This window comes from Culicoides brevitarsis, chromosome 1 (genome assembly GCF_036172545.1).
Source record: "Culicoides brevitarsis isolate CSIRO-B50_1 chromosome 1, AGI_CSIRO_Cbre_v1, whole genome shotgun sequence".
Classification (NCBI taxonomy): Eukaryota; Metazoa; Arthropoda; class Insecta; order Diptera; family Ceratopogonidae; genus Culicoides; species Culicoides brevitarsis.
In genome coordinates, this window is record NC_087085.1 from 43,557,560 (window position 1) to 43,576,256 (window position 18,697).

Sequence of the window (18,697 nt, forward strand, 5' to 3'; positions counted from 1 at the left end):
TTTTTAAATTAAAAAAGCAATTTTTGAACTCAATTTTTTATGATTTTCTTATTTGAGAATTTTATTTAAAAAAAAATAAAAAAATTTGAAAAAAAAATAATTTTTCTTGAAAATAAAAAAATAGTTTAAAAAAAATTAATTTAATTTAAACATTAATTAATTTTTTTAAATAAATTATTTTTTATTAATTTTTTTTATTTAAAATTTTATATTAAAAAAATAAATTAAAAAAAAAATAAATTTCGCCACAAAATAAAAAAACACATTTTTTCAAATATTTTAAACATTTTTTTTATTTCTTAATTTTTTTTATGTATCGTATCGGAATGCAAAATTCAATCATAAATACAAAAGTTTTTTTTCCTTATATTTTTTTTTAAATTTTTTTGATTATTTTTAAATTTAATATTACACATAGTCGTTGGTTAGAGCAAAATTTCCAAAAAAATATCTCACATCGAACAAAAAATCATAAGAACACAAAATAATTTTTTTTTTCAGTCACAAAAATTTTTTTACATGATAATTTGCGGCTCGGGCACACTAACCGCAATATTTTTATGAGGCAAAACCTGTCCTCCATTGATGTAAATTTCATCTTTGACAATCACATCTTCGCCCAAAACTGTGATTCCTTCCAAACGAACCCATCTCCCGACAATGCTTCGCCATCCGATGATGCAACTATCGAGCCACGAATGACTTTTGACGATGGCTCCATTCAGCACAGTGCATCGTTTAATGCAAGCGCCATCTTCGATAACGACATTTGGTCCAATTGTGACGTTCGGGCCGATGCGACATCCATTTCCGATTTTCGCAGTTGGATCGATCAAAACGTTCCCGACGACATACGTGCCGTTTGCGAGTTGCTCGGGATCTCGTTGACGCAACGAAGTCAAGTAGAGACACATTCCCGTGAGAAAATCTTTCGGCTGGCCGATATCCATCCAAAATCCGGCAAGTTCGAAAGCGTAAAGTTCCTTTTCGGCACTCATCACGGGGAACACTTCTTTTTCGATGGAAGTCGGTTTGAGTTCGATGCGTGACAAAACTGAGGGATTTAGAATGTACATGCCGGCGTTGATTTTGTTGCTGACGAATTCTTGCGGTTTTTCGATGAAATTTTCGATGCAGCCGTGCTCGTCGTACAAAACGACGCCATATTTCGAGGGTTCTTCGACTTTTGTGACGACAATTGTGCCTTCTTTGCCGTGTTTGCGATGGAATTGGTACAAATCTTTGAACGGGAAGTCGCAAATGACGTCAGAGTTCAAGACGAAAAATGGCTCGGGACTTTTCAGCAAAATATCTTTCGCTAAAGCTAAAGGACCTGCTGTTCCCAAGGGTTCTTGTTCGTGCGAAAATACCAAATTGACGCCCATTTTCTTCGTTTGCTCCTTGAGTTCTTTCTCCATTTGGTCGGCGCGGTAAGAAACAGCCAGAATTACCTAAAAAAAATAATTTTTTAAATGTAATTAATTTTTTTATTTTGTGAAAAATGAAAAAAAAATTTTTTAAAAATAAATTTGGTTGAATTAAGTTTTTTTTTTAATATTTTTAATAATTTTTTTAATTTAATTTAATTTTAAAAAAATAATCTTAAAAAAATAATTTAAAAAAAATAAAAAAAAAATATTTCAATATAAAAAAATATTTAAATAAAATAAAATTTAAAAAAATAATAAAAAAAATTTAAAAAATTTAAAAAAAAAAAAAAAAAAAAAATAATAAAAAAAAAAATAAAAATATTTCAATTTACAGGTATACAAAAATATTTAAAATAAAAAAAAATAATTTTAAAATTAAAATAAATGAATTTAAAAATAAATTATGCTTAAAAAATTTATAAAATAAAAAAAAATAAATAAAAGAAAATTAAAAAAAAATGCATAAAAAACTATTTGATTTTTATTTTTTTTTTATAATTTTTAATTTAAAAATAAAAATTAAATTAATTAAATAAATTTAAAATTAATAAAAAAAATTATTAAAATAAATTTTGATTAAAATCTTATCTTATCATAAAATAAAAATAAATAAATTTATTTTTCTTTTTTTTAGATTGAAAAACAAAATAAAAACTGATGATGTTGCTTAAACAAACAAAGAAACCCCTCAAAAAAATCAAATTCTTACCTCTTTGACTCCGGCATCCACGAGCGCCTCAATTTGATGCAACAAAATCGGCTTGTTGGCAAACTCAACCAAAGGCTTCGGTTGACTCAACGTCAATGGGCGCAATCTCGTGCCATATCCGCCCACGAGAATCAAGGCTCGCATGCCATCAGCTTCCTTTCCAACCATCACGAGACGAAAATTTCACGAAAAAACAAAGAATTTTTAGCGACACGTCACAATCAGCAGCTTACAATAGTCCAACGATCCAATGAACGACAACCAATGTTGCGAGCTCTCATGTAAATAAGGGGTACGCTACTCTACGTGTTGATAAGAGCAATTGTGAACTTAAAAAGTGGAGTAATTTGCGGCGTTGGAAAAAATCAGCAACATCAAAACAAACTTTGAACCACGTAAGTTTTGTATGGCGTTGTTCATTAATGAAATTAGGAAATTTTTTACTCTCATATTTTATTTTTTAAAAATATTTTTTTGTTTTAAAGAGAAAATTGAGATTTTTTTGGTAAAAAAAAATAATTTTTTATTAATTTTTCAATTTTTTTTTTATTTTTAAAAAAATTCTTTAATTTTTTTTATTTTAAATTTTTTTTTTTTTTTTTTTTTTTTAAAAAATTAAATTTTATAAAAAATATTTTTCAAAAAATTTAAAATAAAATTTTAAAAATATGACAAAAAAATTAAAATTAGGTATTTACATAAAATTTTTTATTAAAAAAAATTTATTATTAATTTTTTTTTTAATATTAATATTTTTTTAAATTTTTATTTTTTTTAAATTCAAAAACGAGCAAAAAATTTAAAAAAAAATTATTTTAAATTAATTTTTTTATTTTAATTATTTAATTTTTAGAAATTAATTTAAAAACATCGCTAATGAACGACGCCTTTTTTAATTTTCGGGAGGTTAGTAACTTACCCGGAATGGATTTCTCCCAATCAGCTGATTTCACAAAAATAACCTCCTCACGTGATTTTTCTCATTTTCTTACTCCTCATTTACCAAAAATTGAATTAACATAAAGGCAAATTCATTTTCCTACAGAAATCGTACACCATACGAGCATCGTACATCAGAACAAAAATCGTGGGTCTTGGAAAAAAAATCATAAATCAACAAATAACGAAAGCGAAAGGATGGCAAGTGACGTCGAAATGTGTAAATTAACCGACTTACGAGTCGTAGATCTCAAGAATGAACTTGAGAAGCGCAGTTTGCCCACGACTGGCGTGAAATCCGTGTTATCTGAACGTCTGCAAAAGGTAAAAATTGTCCGCCATGTTATGCTTTCGCCTCATTTGTCAAAAAATTTAATTTTGTAAAAATTTCAGGCTCTCGAGGAAGACGGGCACGATCCCATGGAATATCTCTTCGAGGTAACGAAAGGCACGCCCGTGAAGAAATCCAGCCAACAATCGACGGGCAACGAGAGCGATGTTTCCGTCGAGAAAATGGAGACAGATTTGCCTCCGCAGGAACCTGTCGTCGTGCCTGTGACGCAAGAAGAAACCAAAAAGGAGGAAAAAACGGAGAAAAAAGAAGAAACTTTTGTGAAACCCGTTGAACCAGCAACTGTTGCTGCCACGGAAAATAATAAAAATGACAAGGAAGAAGAGGATTCCTTGAATTTGACTATCGGAGAGGAGGATGAGAAACTCTTTAATGACGATGTAAGTTGGAAATTTCTCGATTTTTTATCGATTTTTTTTTTCTTCAATTTTATTTTATTTTTTTTTTCAAATTAAAATTCTTCCAAGTTTTTTAATGAAAAGTAAAAAATATTTAACATAAAATCAAAAGTGCTTCGGAAAAATTTCTAAAATTTTATTAATTTTTTTATTTAAAAAATAAAAAAAATTTTAAAACTCAAAAAAAAAAATTTTTTAAAAATTTTTAAATTTTTAAATATTTAATTTTAAAAATTAATTAATTTTTTTTTTTTTTTTTTTTTTTTTTTTATTTTTCAAATTTTTTTTTTTTTAATTCTTTGAATTTTTAAAATTAATTTATCAAAATTAATTAAAATTTTCATTAAAAAATTATGAAAAAAAAATTAATTTTATAAATTTTTAAATATTTAAAAATTAAGAAAAAATTTAAAAAATCGAAAAAAATTATTTAAAATTATTTTTAAAAAAAAAATTAATTTTTAAATTTTTTTTGAAAAATATAAAATTTTTAAATTTTTAAAAAATAAAATTTTAAATTTAAAAAAAAATAAATTTTAAAAAATTAAAAAAAAATAAAAATTTAATTAAAAAAATTTAAAATTTTAAAAAATTGAAAAATTAAAAAAATTTTTTTGTTTTTAAAATAAAAAAACTATGAAGATTAAAAATTAATAAACATTAAAATTAATTAAAATATTTAAAAAAAATTAAAAAAGATAAAAAAAATAATTTTATAATTCAGAAAAAAATTGAAAAAAATTAATTTGAAAAATATAAAATTTAAAAAAAATATTTTTAATTAATTTTTTTTTAATTTTTTAAATCTAAAATTTAATTTTTTTTTACAGATGGGCGACAAATCCAATGAAAAAGAAACTGTCGAAGCAAATGCTGCTTCTGAGAACAAAGAAAATTCCCAAAAGGAGGAAAACCAAGGAAAAGAATCTGAAACTGCAGATGGCGAAAAAGCCTCTGACGAAAAGAAGGAAGGAGAAAATGGGTAAAATTTAAAAAAATTATCCTAATTTAAACTTAAATAATTTTTTGTTATTATTTTTTTTACAGCGACACTGACAAGGACAACAAAGGTAATTAAAATTTAGTCCACAAAAATTATTTTTCGACATTTTTTTGTCAAAATTTCTAAAAGTGTGTTAGGTCGATTTTGTGTCCCGCGTCTCTGAATCTTCTTCTTTTATAAATTCCTGTAAATATTTCCATAAAAAAAATAAATTAATAAAAAAAATAGTTTCGAGAGTGAGCTGTCGTGGTAAGAAATTAAAAAAAAAATAGAAAAATTTTATAAAAAAAAAATTTGTAAAAAAAAAAATTATCAAAGTTTAATCAAAATTTTGTTCGGATTTTCATGCTGATATTATAGACGCATCAAAGACATCGTCATCTTCCGCCACAAAGTCATCATCGAGCAGCGCAGCATCGAAATCCTCATCGCACGGTCGCAATTTGTGGGTTTCCGGGCTCTCGCAGCAAACACGTGCGACAGATCTGAAGCAACTTTTCACGAAATACGGCAAAGTTGTTGGCGCCAAAGTCGTTACCAACACCCGAACGCCCGGAACTCGCTGCTATGGCTACGTCACAATGTCCTCGGCGAAAGATGCAACGGAATGCATCGAACATTTGCATCGCACCGAGTTGCATGGGCGCATGATTTCCGTCGAAAGAGCAAAATCCGATCTTGGGCCGCCGAAAAATTCATCATCATCGTCTTCGGGCAAGGAAGAAAAATCAAGTTCGAAGGATTCGAAGCACGAAAGTAAGTCGTCGTCGAAAGACAGCAAGGATCGTCGTTCGGATCGTCGTGACTCATCGGGCAAAAGTCGAAGCGATCGCGACAAAAAATCATCCGACAAGTCGAAGAGCAGCAGCAGCAAAGATGACAAGAAAAAGGAGGAAAAATCCGACGAAAAGGCATCAGATGAGGCGAAAAAAACCGAAGAATCCGGCGAAAAGGCGGAAAATGGCGAAAAACCTGCGGAAAAGTCGTCCGACGAGAACAAAGATGGCAACAAAACTGACGGCGACACAAAATCTGTCAAGTCATCGAGAGACGGAGGTCGTTCCGTAAGTCGTAAAAAGGACGATAAAGATGATCGACGCAGCACAACGTCACGCGATCGTAATCGCAGACCACGTTCGAGACCCCGCGATGTTTTATCTTTCCAGAAAATCCGCGAGGAACGAGAACGTCAACGCTTGCGGGAGAAGGAACGAGAATTGCGCGAAGAGGAACGTCGTCGCAGGGAAATTGCACGCCGTCAACGTGACGAGGAGCATCGTTTGGCACGCGAACGCGAAAAATTGGCACTCGAGAGGGCACGCATCGAGAAGGAAAAGGCCGAATTGCTGCGTCTCGAACGAGAACGGCAAAAGCTGGAACGCGAGAAGATCGAACTGGAACGCCTGGAGCTCAAGAGGCAACAAAGAAAGTACGGTTGATCAAAAAAATAATGCTTTTTCCCCCACAGAACACACGAAAAATTGATCGAACGTGATAAGTTTCATAAAAAAAAAATTTTCAAATTTCACAAAAGCTCTTATTCATCTGATTTTTTGACACGGGAAAGGCCACGACGGAAACTCTGAGCAACTTGTGACAACAAAACGAGCTGAAATCCAGGAAAAAATGAAGAAAAACATCAAAAAGATGCCCAAAAATCGCCAAATTGAAGGAAGGAAGCCATCCAAAGAAGCCCAAAAGACGAGAGAAGCCCTTTTCAGAGTTCCTTCGTTGCCTTTTTATCCCAATTTGAACCAGTTTCCATCCCTCTCGCCTAATCAGATGAATAAGAAGCGCATCAAATGTAAAAAAAAATCTGTTACCGTGGATGATGTTTCTCTTTTTTACACTTAGTTTTAGTTTTTTCTTTATCTTTTTTGAAATAATTCAGCGTTAATTCGCTTTTTTAGCGTAAAAACTTTTAAATTTTTGCTAATTTTATTTTTTTTCCGTGCCTTTTTGTAGGATCGAAGAAGCAAAGAGGGCAATTAAGCGCCCGTCTGACGATCGTTATGACGAAATTGATCGAAAGCGGTCGACGACAGATCGGCGATTTGAGGCGCCGCCTCCCCCGAGATTTGATAGCGCAATAACGCGTCCCAGTGATTCGTATCGCAGCGGAAATACGACAAGTTCAGTCGTGAAACGAGATGATTACAAGAGAGATTCGTACAAACGCGATATGGATGTTTCGCGGCATTCGAGTGAGTTGAATTTTTTTTTTTTTTAATTTCTTTTAAACGAAAATTTTTTAATTTTTCGAGGATTTTTTATGTTTTTGTTGCAATTTATTTTAAAATTATGATTTAAAAAATTTCAAAAAGCAAAAAAATTAAATTTGCTCAAAAAAAAAATTCAAAATGTCAAAATTTTGACAGATAAAAATTTGACAGCTGTCAAAATTTTTGTTAAATTCTTAATTTTTGAGCAATTTTATAAGAAAAATATTTAAAATTTTTCTAAAAAATCTCCTTAAAGAAAATTTTAAATTTATTCAAGGCTCATCGTAAAATAAAATAAAAATAAAAAATTTGACATTTTATTTGACAGATGTCAAAATTTTTCTAAAATTTTAATTTTCTTATTTTTTTTTACATAAGTTTTGCATCTTGAGTATTTATTCAAAAATTTTTAAAAAATTTTTGACAGCTGTCAAAATTTTAAAAAATTTCTATATTTGAGCAATTTTTTTTCATATAATTTTTGAATAATTTTTAAAGTTAAAATTTATTTTCAGACAAAATGTCAAAAATTTTAATTTTTCTTTAAATTGATTTTTTCTAATTTTTGAATTTTTTTTAATGTCAAAAAATTTATTTTGTCACAAAAAAAAATATTGCTCAAAAAAATTTATAAAGTATTTTTTTCAACGTTTCAAAACAATTTTTCTTTTTAATTATTATTTTTTAATTTTTTTTTAATGTTAAAAATTTTTTTTTTTAATATTTTTGAAATTTTTTTAAAATTTTTTAAAATTTTTTTTTAATTTTTTTTAATTTTCTTGTGTCAAAAAAATATCTCAAAAAAATTTTAAATATATTTTTTTTAACATTTTTAATAATTTTTTTTCTTTTTAATTTTCAGGCGGTTCATATGATCGCAACGCAGCGGTTGCCCCAATTGTTTCCAGCAAAGATTCCCGTTACGACAACCGTTCCTCGGATTATCGCACGTCAAGCAGTTCATCGTCACGCGGAATTGTCGACGACAGAAACGCCTCGAGCAAATCGCGTTACATGGAAGCAAGTTACTCGGATCGTTCCTCCGGCTCTAACGTTTGGTCCGGACAACAAACGTCATTTGGTTCAATGGCATCTGCTGTTGGGGGTATGCCCGATAATCGAGGATGGGGCGCCGTTGACAATGGGCAAGATCGTTACGATCGAACGTACAACGAGCGCAAGATGCAAAGTCAGTCGAGTGGTTTCATGGATCAGTCGAGACCGCAATCGTTCATGCCGAGCAGCGGAGGCGTCAGACCCGGAGATAGATATGGAGGAATGAATGGAGGAAGATTCTAAATGAGGAGAATGAGCTCGAACAAAGAACAAAAAAAAAATCGGAAATGAAGCATTTTTTTGTATGACATTGTCATAAAATTTATGTATTTGTTTTATTTCTCTCGTAGATTTTAGGATGCTAACTAATGATAAAAAACAAAATAATTCAATAAAAACGTAAAATTAACCCTGAAATTTGTTGCCTTTTTAATTATTTTTTATTCCTAAAAAAATTTTTTTTGCTAATTTTTGACTTTACAACTCGAAACTGTTAAAAAATTAAAACTGAAAAAAATTCCTTTCCATTGATATCTGATCGATTTTTGATGAAATAAAAAAAAGTACGATTTTATCATATGAGGAGCAAAAATCGTACTTTTTTCCTCAAGTCAATTTTTGATGGGTTTCAAAGCTAAAAATTAATAAATATTCATTCTAAAGATGATTTCCATTGATATCTGATCGATTTTTGATGAAATAAAAAAAAGTACGATTTTATCATATGAGGAGCAAAAATCGTACTTTTTTTCAAAGCTAAAAATTAATAAATATTCATTCTAAAGATGATTTCCATTGATATCTGATCGATTTTTGATGAAATAAAAAAAAGTACGATTTTATCATATGAGGAGCAAAAATCGTACTTTTTTCCTCAAGTCAATTTTTGATGGGTTTCAAAGCTAAAAATTAATAAATATTCATTCTAAAGATGATTTCCATTGATATCTGATCGATTTTTGATGAAATAAAAAAAAGTACGATTTTATCATATGAGGAGCAAAAATCGTACTTTTTTCCTCAAGTCAATTTTTGATGGGTTTCAAAGCTAAAAATTAATAAATATTCATTCTAAAGATGATTTCCATTGATATCTGATCGATTTTTGATGAAATAAAAAAAAGTACGATTTTATCATATTCGTACTTTTTTCATTAAAAATTAATAAATATTCATTCTAAAGATGATTTCCATTGATATCTGATCGATTTTTGATGAAATAAAAGTACGATTTTATCATATGAGGAGCAAAAATCGTACTTTTTTCCTCAAGTCAATTTTTGATGGGTTTCAAAGCTAAAAATTAATAAATATTCATTCTAAAGATGATTTCCATTGATATCTGATCGATTTTTGATGAAATAAAAAAAAGTACGATTTTATCATATGAGGAGCAAAAATCGTACTTTTTTCCTCAAGTCAATTTTTGATGGGTTTCAAAGCTAAAAATTAATAAATATTCATTCTAAAGATGATTTCCATTGATATCTGATCGATTTTTGATGAAATAAAAAAAAGTACGATTTTATCATATGAGGAGCAAAAATCGTACTTTTTTCCTCAAGTCAATTTTTGATGGGTTTCAAAGCTAAAAATTAATAAATATTCATTCTAAAGATGATTTCCATTGATATCTGATCGATTTTTGATGAAATAAAAAAAAGTACGATTTTATCATATGAGGAGCAAAAATCGTACTTTTTTCCTCAAGTCAATTTTTGATGGGTTTCAAAGCTAAAAATTAATAAATATTCATTCTAAAGATGATTTCCATTGATATCTGATCGATTTTTGATGAAATAAAAAAAAGTACGATTTTATCATATGAGGAGCAAAAATCGTACTTTTTTCCTCAAGTCAATTTTTGATGGGTTTCAAAGCTAAAAATTAATAAATATTCATTCTAAAGATGATTTCCATTGATATCTGATCGATTTTTGATGAAATAAAAAAAAGTACGATTTTATCATATGAGGAGCAAAAATCGTACTTTTTTTCTCAAGTCAATTTTTGATGGGTTTCAAAGCTAAAAATTAATAAATATTCATTCTAAAGATGATTTCCATTGATATCTGATCGATTTTTGATGAAATAAAAAAAAGTACGATTTTATCATATGAGGAGCAAAAATCGTACTTTTTTTCCAATCAAGTCAATTTTTGATGGGTTTCAAAGCTAAAAATTAATAAATATTCATTCTAAAGATGATTTCCATTGATATCTGATCGATTTTTGATGAAATAAAAAAAAGTACGATTTTATCATATGAGGAGCAAAAATCGTACTTTTTTCCTCAAGTCAATTTTTGATGGGTTTCAAAGCTAAAAATTAATAAATATTCATTCTAAAGATGATTTCCATTGATATCTGATCGATTTTTGATGAAATAAAAAAAAGTACGATTTTATCATATGAGGAGCAAAAATCGTACTTTTTTCCTCAAGTCAATTTTTGATGGGTTTCAAAGCTAAAAATTAATAAATATTCATTCTAAAGATGATTTCCATTGATATCTGATCGATTTTTGATGAAATAAAAAAAAGTACGATTTTATCATATGAGGAGCAAAAATCGTACTTTTTTCCTCAAGTCAATTTTTGATGGGTTTCAAAGCTAAAAATTAATAAATATTCATTCTATAGCAATAGTTTTTTGATCGAATAAAAAAAAGTACGATTTTATCATATGAGGAGCAAAAATCGTACTTTTTTTCTCAAGTCAATTTTTGATGGGTTTCAAAGCTAAAAATTAATAAATATGCATTCTAAAGATGATTTCCATTGATATCTGATCGATTTTTGATGAAATAAAAAAAAGTACGATTTTATCATATGAGGAGCAAAAATCGTACTTTTTTTCTCAAGTCAATTTTTGATGGGTTTCAAAGCTAAAAATTAATAAATATTCATTCTAAAGATGATTTCCATTGATATCTGATCGATTTTTGATGAAATAAAAAAAAGTACGATTTTATCATATGAGGAGCAAAAATCGTACTTTTTTCCTCAAGTCAATTTTTGATGGGTTTCAAAGCTAAAAATTAATAAATATTCATTCTAAAGATGATTTCCATTGATATCTGATCGATTTTTGATGAAATAAAAAAAAGTACGATTTTATCATATGAGGAGCAAAAATCGTACTTTTTTCCTCAAGTCAATTTTTGATGGGTTTCAAAGCTAAAAATTAATAAATATTCATTCTAAAGATGATTTCCATTGATATCTGATCGATTTTTGATGAAATAAAAAAAAGTACGATTTTATCATATGAGGAGCAAAAATCGTACTTTTTTCTCAAGTCAATTTTCAACCAATTTTTGATGGGTTTCAAAGCTAAAAATTAATAAATATTCATTCTAAAGATGATTTCCATTGATATCTGATCGATTTTTGATGAAATAAAAAAAAGTACGATTTTATCATATGAGGAGCAAAAATCGTACTTTTTTCCTCAAGTCAATTTTTGATGGGTTTCAAAGCTAAAAATTAATAAATATTCATTCTAAAGATGATTTCCATTGATATCTGATCGATTTTTGATGAAATAAAAAAAAGTACGATTTTATCATATGAGGAGCAAAAATCGTACTTTTTTCCTCAAGTCAATTTTTGATGGGTTTCAAAGCTAAAAATTAATAAATATTCATTCTAAAGATGATTTCCATTGATATCTGATCGATTTTTGATGAAATAAAAAAAAGTACGATTTTATCATATGAGGAGCAAAAATCGTACTTTTTTCCTCAAGTCAATTTTTGATGGGTTTCAAAGCTAAAAATTAATAAATATTCATTCTAAAGATGATTTCCATTGATATCTGATCGATTTTTGATGAAATAAAAAAAGTACGATTTTATCATTCATTCTAAAGATGATTTCCATTGATATCTGATCGATTTTTGATGAAATAAAAAAAAGTACGATTTTATCATATGAGGAGCAAAAATCGTACTTTTTTCCTCAAGTCAATTTTTGATGGGTTTCAAAGCTAAAAATTAATAAATATTCATTCTAAAGATGATTTCCATTGATATCTGATCGATTTTTGATGAAATAAAAAAAAGTACGATTTTATCATATGAGGAGCAAAAATCGTACTTTTTTCCTCAAGTCAATTTTTGATGGGTTTCAAAGCTAAAAATTAATAAATATTCATTCTAAAGTTGATTTCCATTGATATCTGATCGATTTTTGATGAAATAAAAAAAAGTACGATTTTATCATATGAGGAGCAAAAATCGTACTTTTTTCCTCAAGTCAATTTTTGATGGGTTTCAAAGCTAAAAATTAATAAATATTCATTCTAAAGATGATTTCCATTGATATCTGATCGATTTTTGATGAAATAAAAAAAAGTACGATTTTATCATATGAGGTGATCGATTTTTGATGAAATAAAAAAAAGTACGATTTTATCATATGAGGAGCAAAAATCGTACTTTTTTCCTCAAGTCAATTTTTGATGGGTTTCAAAGCTAAAAATTAATAAATATTCATTCTAAAGATGATTTCCATTGATATCTGATCGATTTTTGATGAAATAAAAAAAAGTACGATTTTATCATATGAGGAGCAAAAATCGTACTTTTTTTCTCAAGTCAAGTCAATTTTTGATGGGTTTCAAAGCTAAAAATTTTTGAATAAAAATTAATAAATATTCATTCTAAAGATGATTTCCATTGATATCTGATCGATTTTTGATGAAATAAAAAAAAGTACGATTTTATCATATGAGGAGCAAAAATCGTACTTTTTTTCTCAAGTCAATTTTTGATGGGTTTCAAAGCTAAAAATTAATAAATATTCATTCTAAAGATGATTTCCATTGATATCTGATCGATTTTTGATGAAATAAAAAAAAGTACGATTTTATCATATGAGGAGCAAAAATCGTACTTTTTTCCTCAAGTCAATTTTTGATGGGTTTCAAAGCTAAAAATTAATAAATATTCATTCTAAAGATGATTTCCATTGATATCTGATCGATTTTTGATGAAATAAAAAAAAGTACGATTTTATCATATGAGGAGCAAAAATCGTACTTTTTTTCTCAAGTCAATTTTTGATGGGTTTCAAAGCTAAAAATTAATAAATATTCATTCTAAAGATGATTTCCATTGATATCTGATCGATTTTTGATGAAATAAAAAAAAGTACGATTTTATCATATGAGGAGCAAAAATCGTACTTTTTTTCTCAAGTCAATTTTTGATGGGTTTCAAAGCTAAAAATTAATAAATATTCATTCTAAAGATGATTTCCATTGATATCTGATCGATTTTTGATGAAATAAAAAAAAGTACGATTTTATCATATGAGGAGCAAAAATCGTACTTTTTTTCTCAAGTCAATTTTTGATGGGTTTCAAAGCTAAAAATTAATAAATATTCATTCTAAAGATGATTTCCATTGATATCTGATCGATTTTTGATGAAATAAAAAAAAGTACGATTTTATCATATGAGGAGCAAAAATCGTACTTTTTTTCTCAAGTCAATTTTTGATGGGTTTCAAAGCTAAAAATTAATAAATATTCATTCTAAAGATGATTTCCATTGATATCTGATCGATTTTTGATGAAATAAAAAAAAGTACGATTTTATCATATGAGGAGCAAAAATCGTACTTTTTTCCTCAAGTCAATTTTTGATGGGTTTCAAAGCTAAAAATTAATAAATATTCATTCTAAAGATGATTTCCATTGATATCTGATCGATTTTTGATGAAATAAAAAAAAGTACGATTTTATCATATGAGGAGCAAAAATCGTACTTTTTTCCTCAAGTCAATTTTTGATGGGTTTCAAAGCTAAAAATTAATAAATATTCATTCTAAAGATGATTTCCATTGATATCTGATCGATTTTTGATGAAATAAAAAAAAGTACGATTTTATCATATGAGGAGCAAAAATCGTACTTTTTTCCTCAAGTCAATTTTTGATGGGTTTCAAAGCTAAAAATTAATAAATATTCATTCTAAAGATGATTTCCATTGATATCTGATCGATTTTTGATGAAATAAAAAAAAGTACGATTTTATCATATGAGGAGCAAAAATCGTACTTTTTTTTTCAAGTCAATTTTTGATGGGTTTCAAAGCTAAAAATTAATAAATATTCATTCTAAAGATGATTTCCATTGATATCTGATCGATTTTTGATGAAATAAAAAAAAGTACGATTTTATCATATGAGGAGCAAAAATCGTACTTTTTTCCTCAAGTCAATTTTTGATGGGTTTCAAAGCTAAAAATTAATAAATATTCATTCTAAAGATGATTTCCATTGATATCTGATCGATTTTTGATGAAATAAAAAAAAGTACGATTTTATCATATGAGGAGCAAAAATCGTACTTTTTTCCTCAAGTCAATTTTTGATGGGTTTCAAAGCTAAAAATTAATAAATATTCATTCTAAAGATGATTTCCATTGATATCTGATCGATTTTTGATGAAATAAAAAAAAGTACGATTTTATCATATGAGGAGCAAAAATCGTACTTTTTTCCTCAAGTCAATTTTTGATGGGTTTCAAAGCTAAAAATTAATAAATATTCATTCTAAAGATGATTTCCATTGATATCTGATCGATTTTTGATGAAATAAAAAAAAGTACGATTTTATCATATGAGGAGCAAAAATCGTACTTTTTTCCTCAAGTCAATTTTTGATGGGTTTCAAAGCTAAAAATTAATAAATATTCATTCTAAAGATGATTTCCATTGATATCTGATCGATTTTTGATGAAATAAAAAAAAGTACGATTTTATCATATGAGGAGCAAAAATCGTACTTTTTTCCTCAAGTCAATTTTTGATGGGTTTCAAAGCTAAAAATTAATAAATATTCATTCTAAAGATGATTTCCATTGATATCTGATCGATTTTTGATGAAATAAAAAAAAGTACGATTTTATCATATGAGGAGCAAAAATCGTACTTTTTTCCTCAAGTCAATTTTTGATGGGTTTCAAAGCTAAAAATTAATAAATATTCATTCTAAAGATGATTTCCATTGATATCTGATCGATTTTTGATGAAATAAAAAAAAGTACGATTTTATCATATGAGGAGCAAAAATCGTACTTTTTTCCTCAAGTCAATTTTTGATGGGTTTCAAAGCTAAAAATTAATAAATATTCATTCTAAAGATGATTTCCATTGATATCTGATCGATTTTTGATGAAATAAAAAAAAGTACGATTTTATCATATGAGGAGCAAAAATCGTACTTTTTTCCTCAAGTCAATTTTTGATGGGTTTCAAAGCTAAAAATTAATAAATATTCATTCTAAAGATGATTTCCATTGATATCTGATCGATTTTTGATGAAATAAAAAAAAGTACGATTTTATCATATGAGGAGCAAAAATCGTACTTTTTTTCAAGTCAATTTTTGATGGGTTTCAAAGCTAAAAATTAATAAATATTCATTCTAAAGATGATTTCCATTGATATCTGATCGATTTTTGATGAAATAAAAAAAAGTACGATTTTATCATATGAGGAGCAAAAATCGTACTTTTTTCCTCAAGTCAATTTTTGATGGGTTTCAAAGCTAAAAATTAATAAATATTCATTCTAAAGATGATTTCCATTGATATCTGATCGATTTTTGATGAAATAAAAAAAAGTACGATTTTATCATATGAGGAGCAAAAATCGTACTTTTTTTCTCAAGTCAATTTTTGATGGGTTTCAAAGCTAAAAATTAATAAATATTCATTCTAAAGATGATTTCCATTGATATCTGATCGATTTTTGATGAAATAAAAAAAAGTACGATTTTATCATATGAGGAGCAAAAATCGTACTTTTTTCCTCAAGTCAATTTTTGATGGGTTTCAAAGCTAAAAATTAATAAATATTCATTCTAAAGATGATTTCCATTGATATCTGATCGATTTTTGATGAAATAAAAAAAAGTACGATTTTATCATATGAGGAGCAAAAATCGTACTTTTTTTCTCAAGTCACTTTTCAACCAAATTTTGAAAATTGTAAGAATTAAGATTAAAGAAATTTAAAAAATTTAATTTGTTTTTTTTTTTAATTCTTTAAATAAATTAATTATTTTACTTGATTTTTTAAATTAAATTTGTTTTTTTTATTTCTTTAATACTTTTAGGAAAAAAACTTGAATATTAATACTTAATGAATTAAGTTTTTTTAAGTTGAAAAAATTTCCATGCTTAAAATTAATTTTTACCTTTTCAAATTTAAAATTTGTGAGATTTTAACATAAAAAAAAATCATGTAAAATTTTTTGTAATATAATTTTCTTTTAATTTTTTTTTAATTATTTTTTAAAAATATTTTTTAAAATTCTAATTTATTTTTTATCTTAAAGTTTGCTTAAAGTACTTCTTCTTCTATTTCTATTTCTTCGTCTTCTACAATTTTAATTCCTAAAACTCCCGGACATTCATGCGCCTGATACCGTTTTTTCGATCGAAATTTACTTCCACACACATTACAGACATTTTTCTCATTTTCCACACATTTGTGCACTTTATAGCCGCACATTGCCGCAAAAATTCGTTTGCATCGCTCACATTTCACCGGATCTTCGACTTTTTTCGGGATATGCGGCATCCTCTTCTGAATCGGTTCAATATCTGGCTCCCTGCTCTCGAAACTTTTCTCTTCGTTGTCATGCCGCGCCTTGTGATGCGCTTTATAATCGGATTTCAGGTAAAATTCTTCGCCACAGAGCAAACATTTGATATGAACGTGCGCTAAACGATGCTTCCGCAGCACCGCCGAAGTCTTGTACGCATTCCCACAAAAGTTGCAAACGTAATTTTTGGCATCGGAGTGAAGTTTCATGTGACGCATCAAGTTATCTTTGTTCCAAAACTCCTTCGAGCATTGATCACAGCGGAAAATCTCGTCTTTCGTATCGACTTTCAACGGTTCTCGGCCATGTTCCTTCGTTTGATGCCTTTTTATCGCTCGCGGACACAAAAATGGACCAAAACCGCACAAACCGCATTTGAAAATTATTCGTCCCGTGTCTTTATCTGTCCCTCGAACGATGGGAAAGTCCTTTGAAGACGATGAATTTTGTAAAGTTTTCATTTTTTCCGCTGTGAAAGTCAACAATTTGCCCCATTTTCCCGTTTTTTCGTCCCTGAACCGGATATTTTTGTTGTGACAAAGCTTCACGTGCTTCCGCAAATTTCGCGGATCGCACAAAACTCTCGTACATTCGGGACATTCGAGTTTTTCGCGTCCCCCGAGCTCGTAATCCACAATTCCCATTTCCTCGACGTGAAATAATTTGATGTGAGATCGCAGAATTTTGCGAGTTGTGAATGTGACGTCGCATTTTGGGCATTTGACGCGCGTTTCGTCACTTAAATCGTCGTCGGAGCGTTCATTGCTGTCAATTATCCGCAAAGGTTCCGTTTGTTTTTGCATTTTTCGGAGATTTTCCTTGAAAACTGCTCGTGAAACGGGTCGTTTTGTGATTTCGATCGAAATTTCGTAGTCGCAGTCGCTGTCTGAGGAGTAAATTGTCTCGCGGGACTCGATGATGTTCAGCATTTCCGAGAGTTTCCATTGTTTTTCGCTGCGATGTTTGAGGATCATGTGTTCGAGCAGGGATTTGGATATGCGGAAATATTCCTCGCAAAGCGGGCATTGATGCCATTCGGAAAATGTTTCCAAAGTTTCGACATCCTAGAAGAAAAAAATGATTTTTATGAGAAATTTAGTCGAAAAATGGTAAAATTTTATTTACTTGAGGCTCGTCAGTGGTTTGTTCTTCGATTTCGACGACAATTGTGCCGTCTTCGGTTTCCATGAGCTTAAATTAATTTAAAATTTGATACAAAAAAAAAATTTTTTCTACAGTTAAAGTTTGTTTACATTTTTCTGAGTTACTTTGAGGAGTAAGATTTTGTGAAGGAACTCGCCCATGAGCTGCGGGAAATTTAAAAAAAAATTAAAAACGTAATTTTGACTTTGAGAGTCTATTTTATAATTTTTAAGCTTGAAACTCATCAAAAATTACGGAAAATGTCTTTGAATTACTTTTGGATGGTTCTCAAGCTTGAAAATTGATAAATAAAAATTACGTAAAAAATACGTAATTTTTATTTAGAAGGCCCATTTGATGGTTTTGAAGCTTCAAACTGAACCAAAGTCATAAAAAATGTCTTTGGATGACTTTTGGATGGTTCTCAAGCTTGAACATTGATAAATAAAAATTACGTAAAAAAATACGTAATTTTTACGTAAAAAATACGTAATTTTTATTTAGAAGGCCCATTTGATGGTTTTGAAGCTTCAAATTGAACCAAAGTCATAAAAAATGTCTTTGGAAGACTTTTGATGGTTTTTTTGAAAAATAAAAAATACTGAATATTGAAAAATAAAAAATACGTAAAAAATACGTAATTTTTATCTTGAAGGCACATTTGATGATTTTGAAGCTTCAAATTGAACCAAAGTCATAAAAAATGTCTTTGGATGACTTTCGGATGGTTCTCAAGCTTGAATATTGAAAAATAAAAAATACGTAAAAAAATACGTAATTTTTACGTAAAAAATACGTAATTTTTATTTAGAAGGCCCATTTG

At 28.2% G+C, this 18,697-nt stretch overlaps 3 protein-coding genes across 3 annotated transcripts; 1 reads left to right on the top strand and 2 right to left on the bottom strand.

Moving 5' to 3' along the window:
* Positions 1-295: 295 nt before the first annotated feature.
* On the bottom strand, positions 296-2,544 carry LOC134827811 (mannose-1-phosphate guanyltransferase beta). Its single transcript, XM_063840650.1, has 2 exons — positions 2,140-2,544; positions 296-1,451 (listed from the first exon to the last, which is right to left on the bottom strand). The coding sequence occupies exons 1-2, from the start codon at positions 2,305-2,307 to the stop codon at positions 516-518; spliced, it is 1,104 nt and encodes a 367-aa protein (XP_063696720.1). The 5' UTR covers positions 2,308-2,544; the 3' UTR covers positions 296-515.
* A 669-nt stretch (positions 2,545-3,213) lies between these two features.
* LOC134827810 (SAFB-like transcription modulator) lies at positions 3,214-8,518 on the top strand. Its single transcript, XM_063840648.1, has 7 exons — positions 3,214-3,402; positions 3,472-3,810; positions 4,659-4,810; positions 4,876-4,898; positions 5,192-6,260; positions 6,797-7,035; positions 7,916-8,518. Exons 1-7 carry the CDS (start codon positions 3,277-3,279, stop codon positions 8,350-8,352), a joined length of 2,385 nt encoding a protein of 794 aa, XP_063696718.1. The 5' UTR covers positions 3,214-3,276; the 3' UTR covers positions 8,353-8,518.
* A 7,861-nt stretch (positions 8,519-16,379) lies between these two features.
* Positions 16,380-17,991, bottom strand: LOC134838467 (zinc finger protein 99-like). The gene is made up of 2 exons (XM_063854004.1): positions 17,857-17,991; positions 16,380-17,795 (listed from the first exon to the last, which is right to left on the bottom strand). Exons 1-2 carry the CDS (start codon positions 17,917-17,919, stop codon positions 16,467-16,469), a joined length of 1,392 nt encoding a protein of 463 aa, XP_063710074.1. The 5' UTR covers positions 17,920-17,991; the 3' UTR covers positions 16,380-16,466.
* Positions 17,992-18,697: the final 706 nt, after the last annotated feature.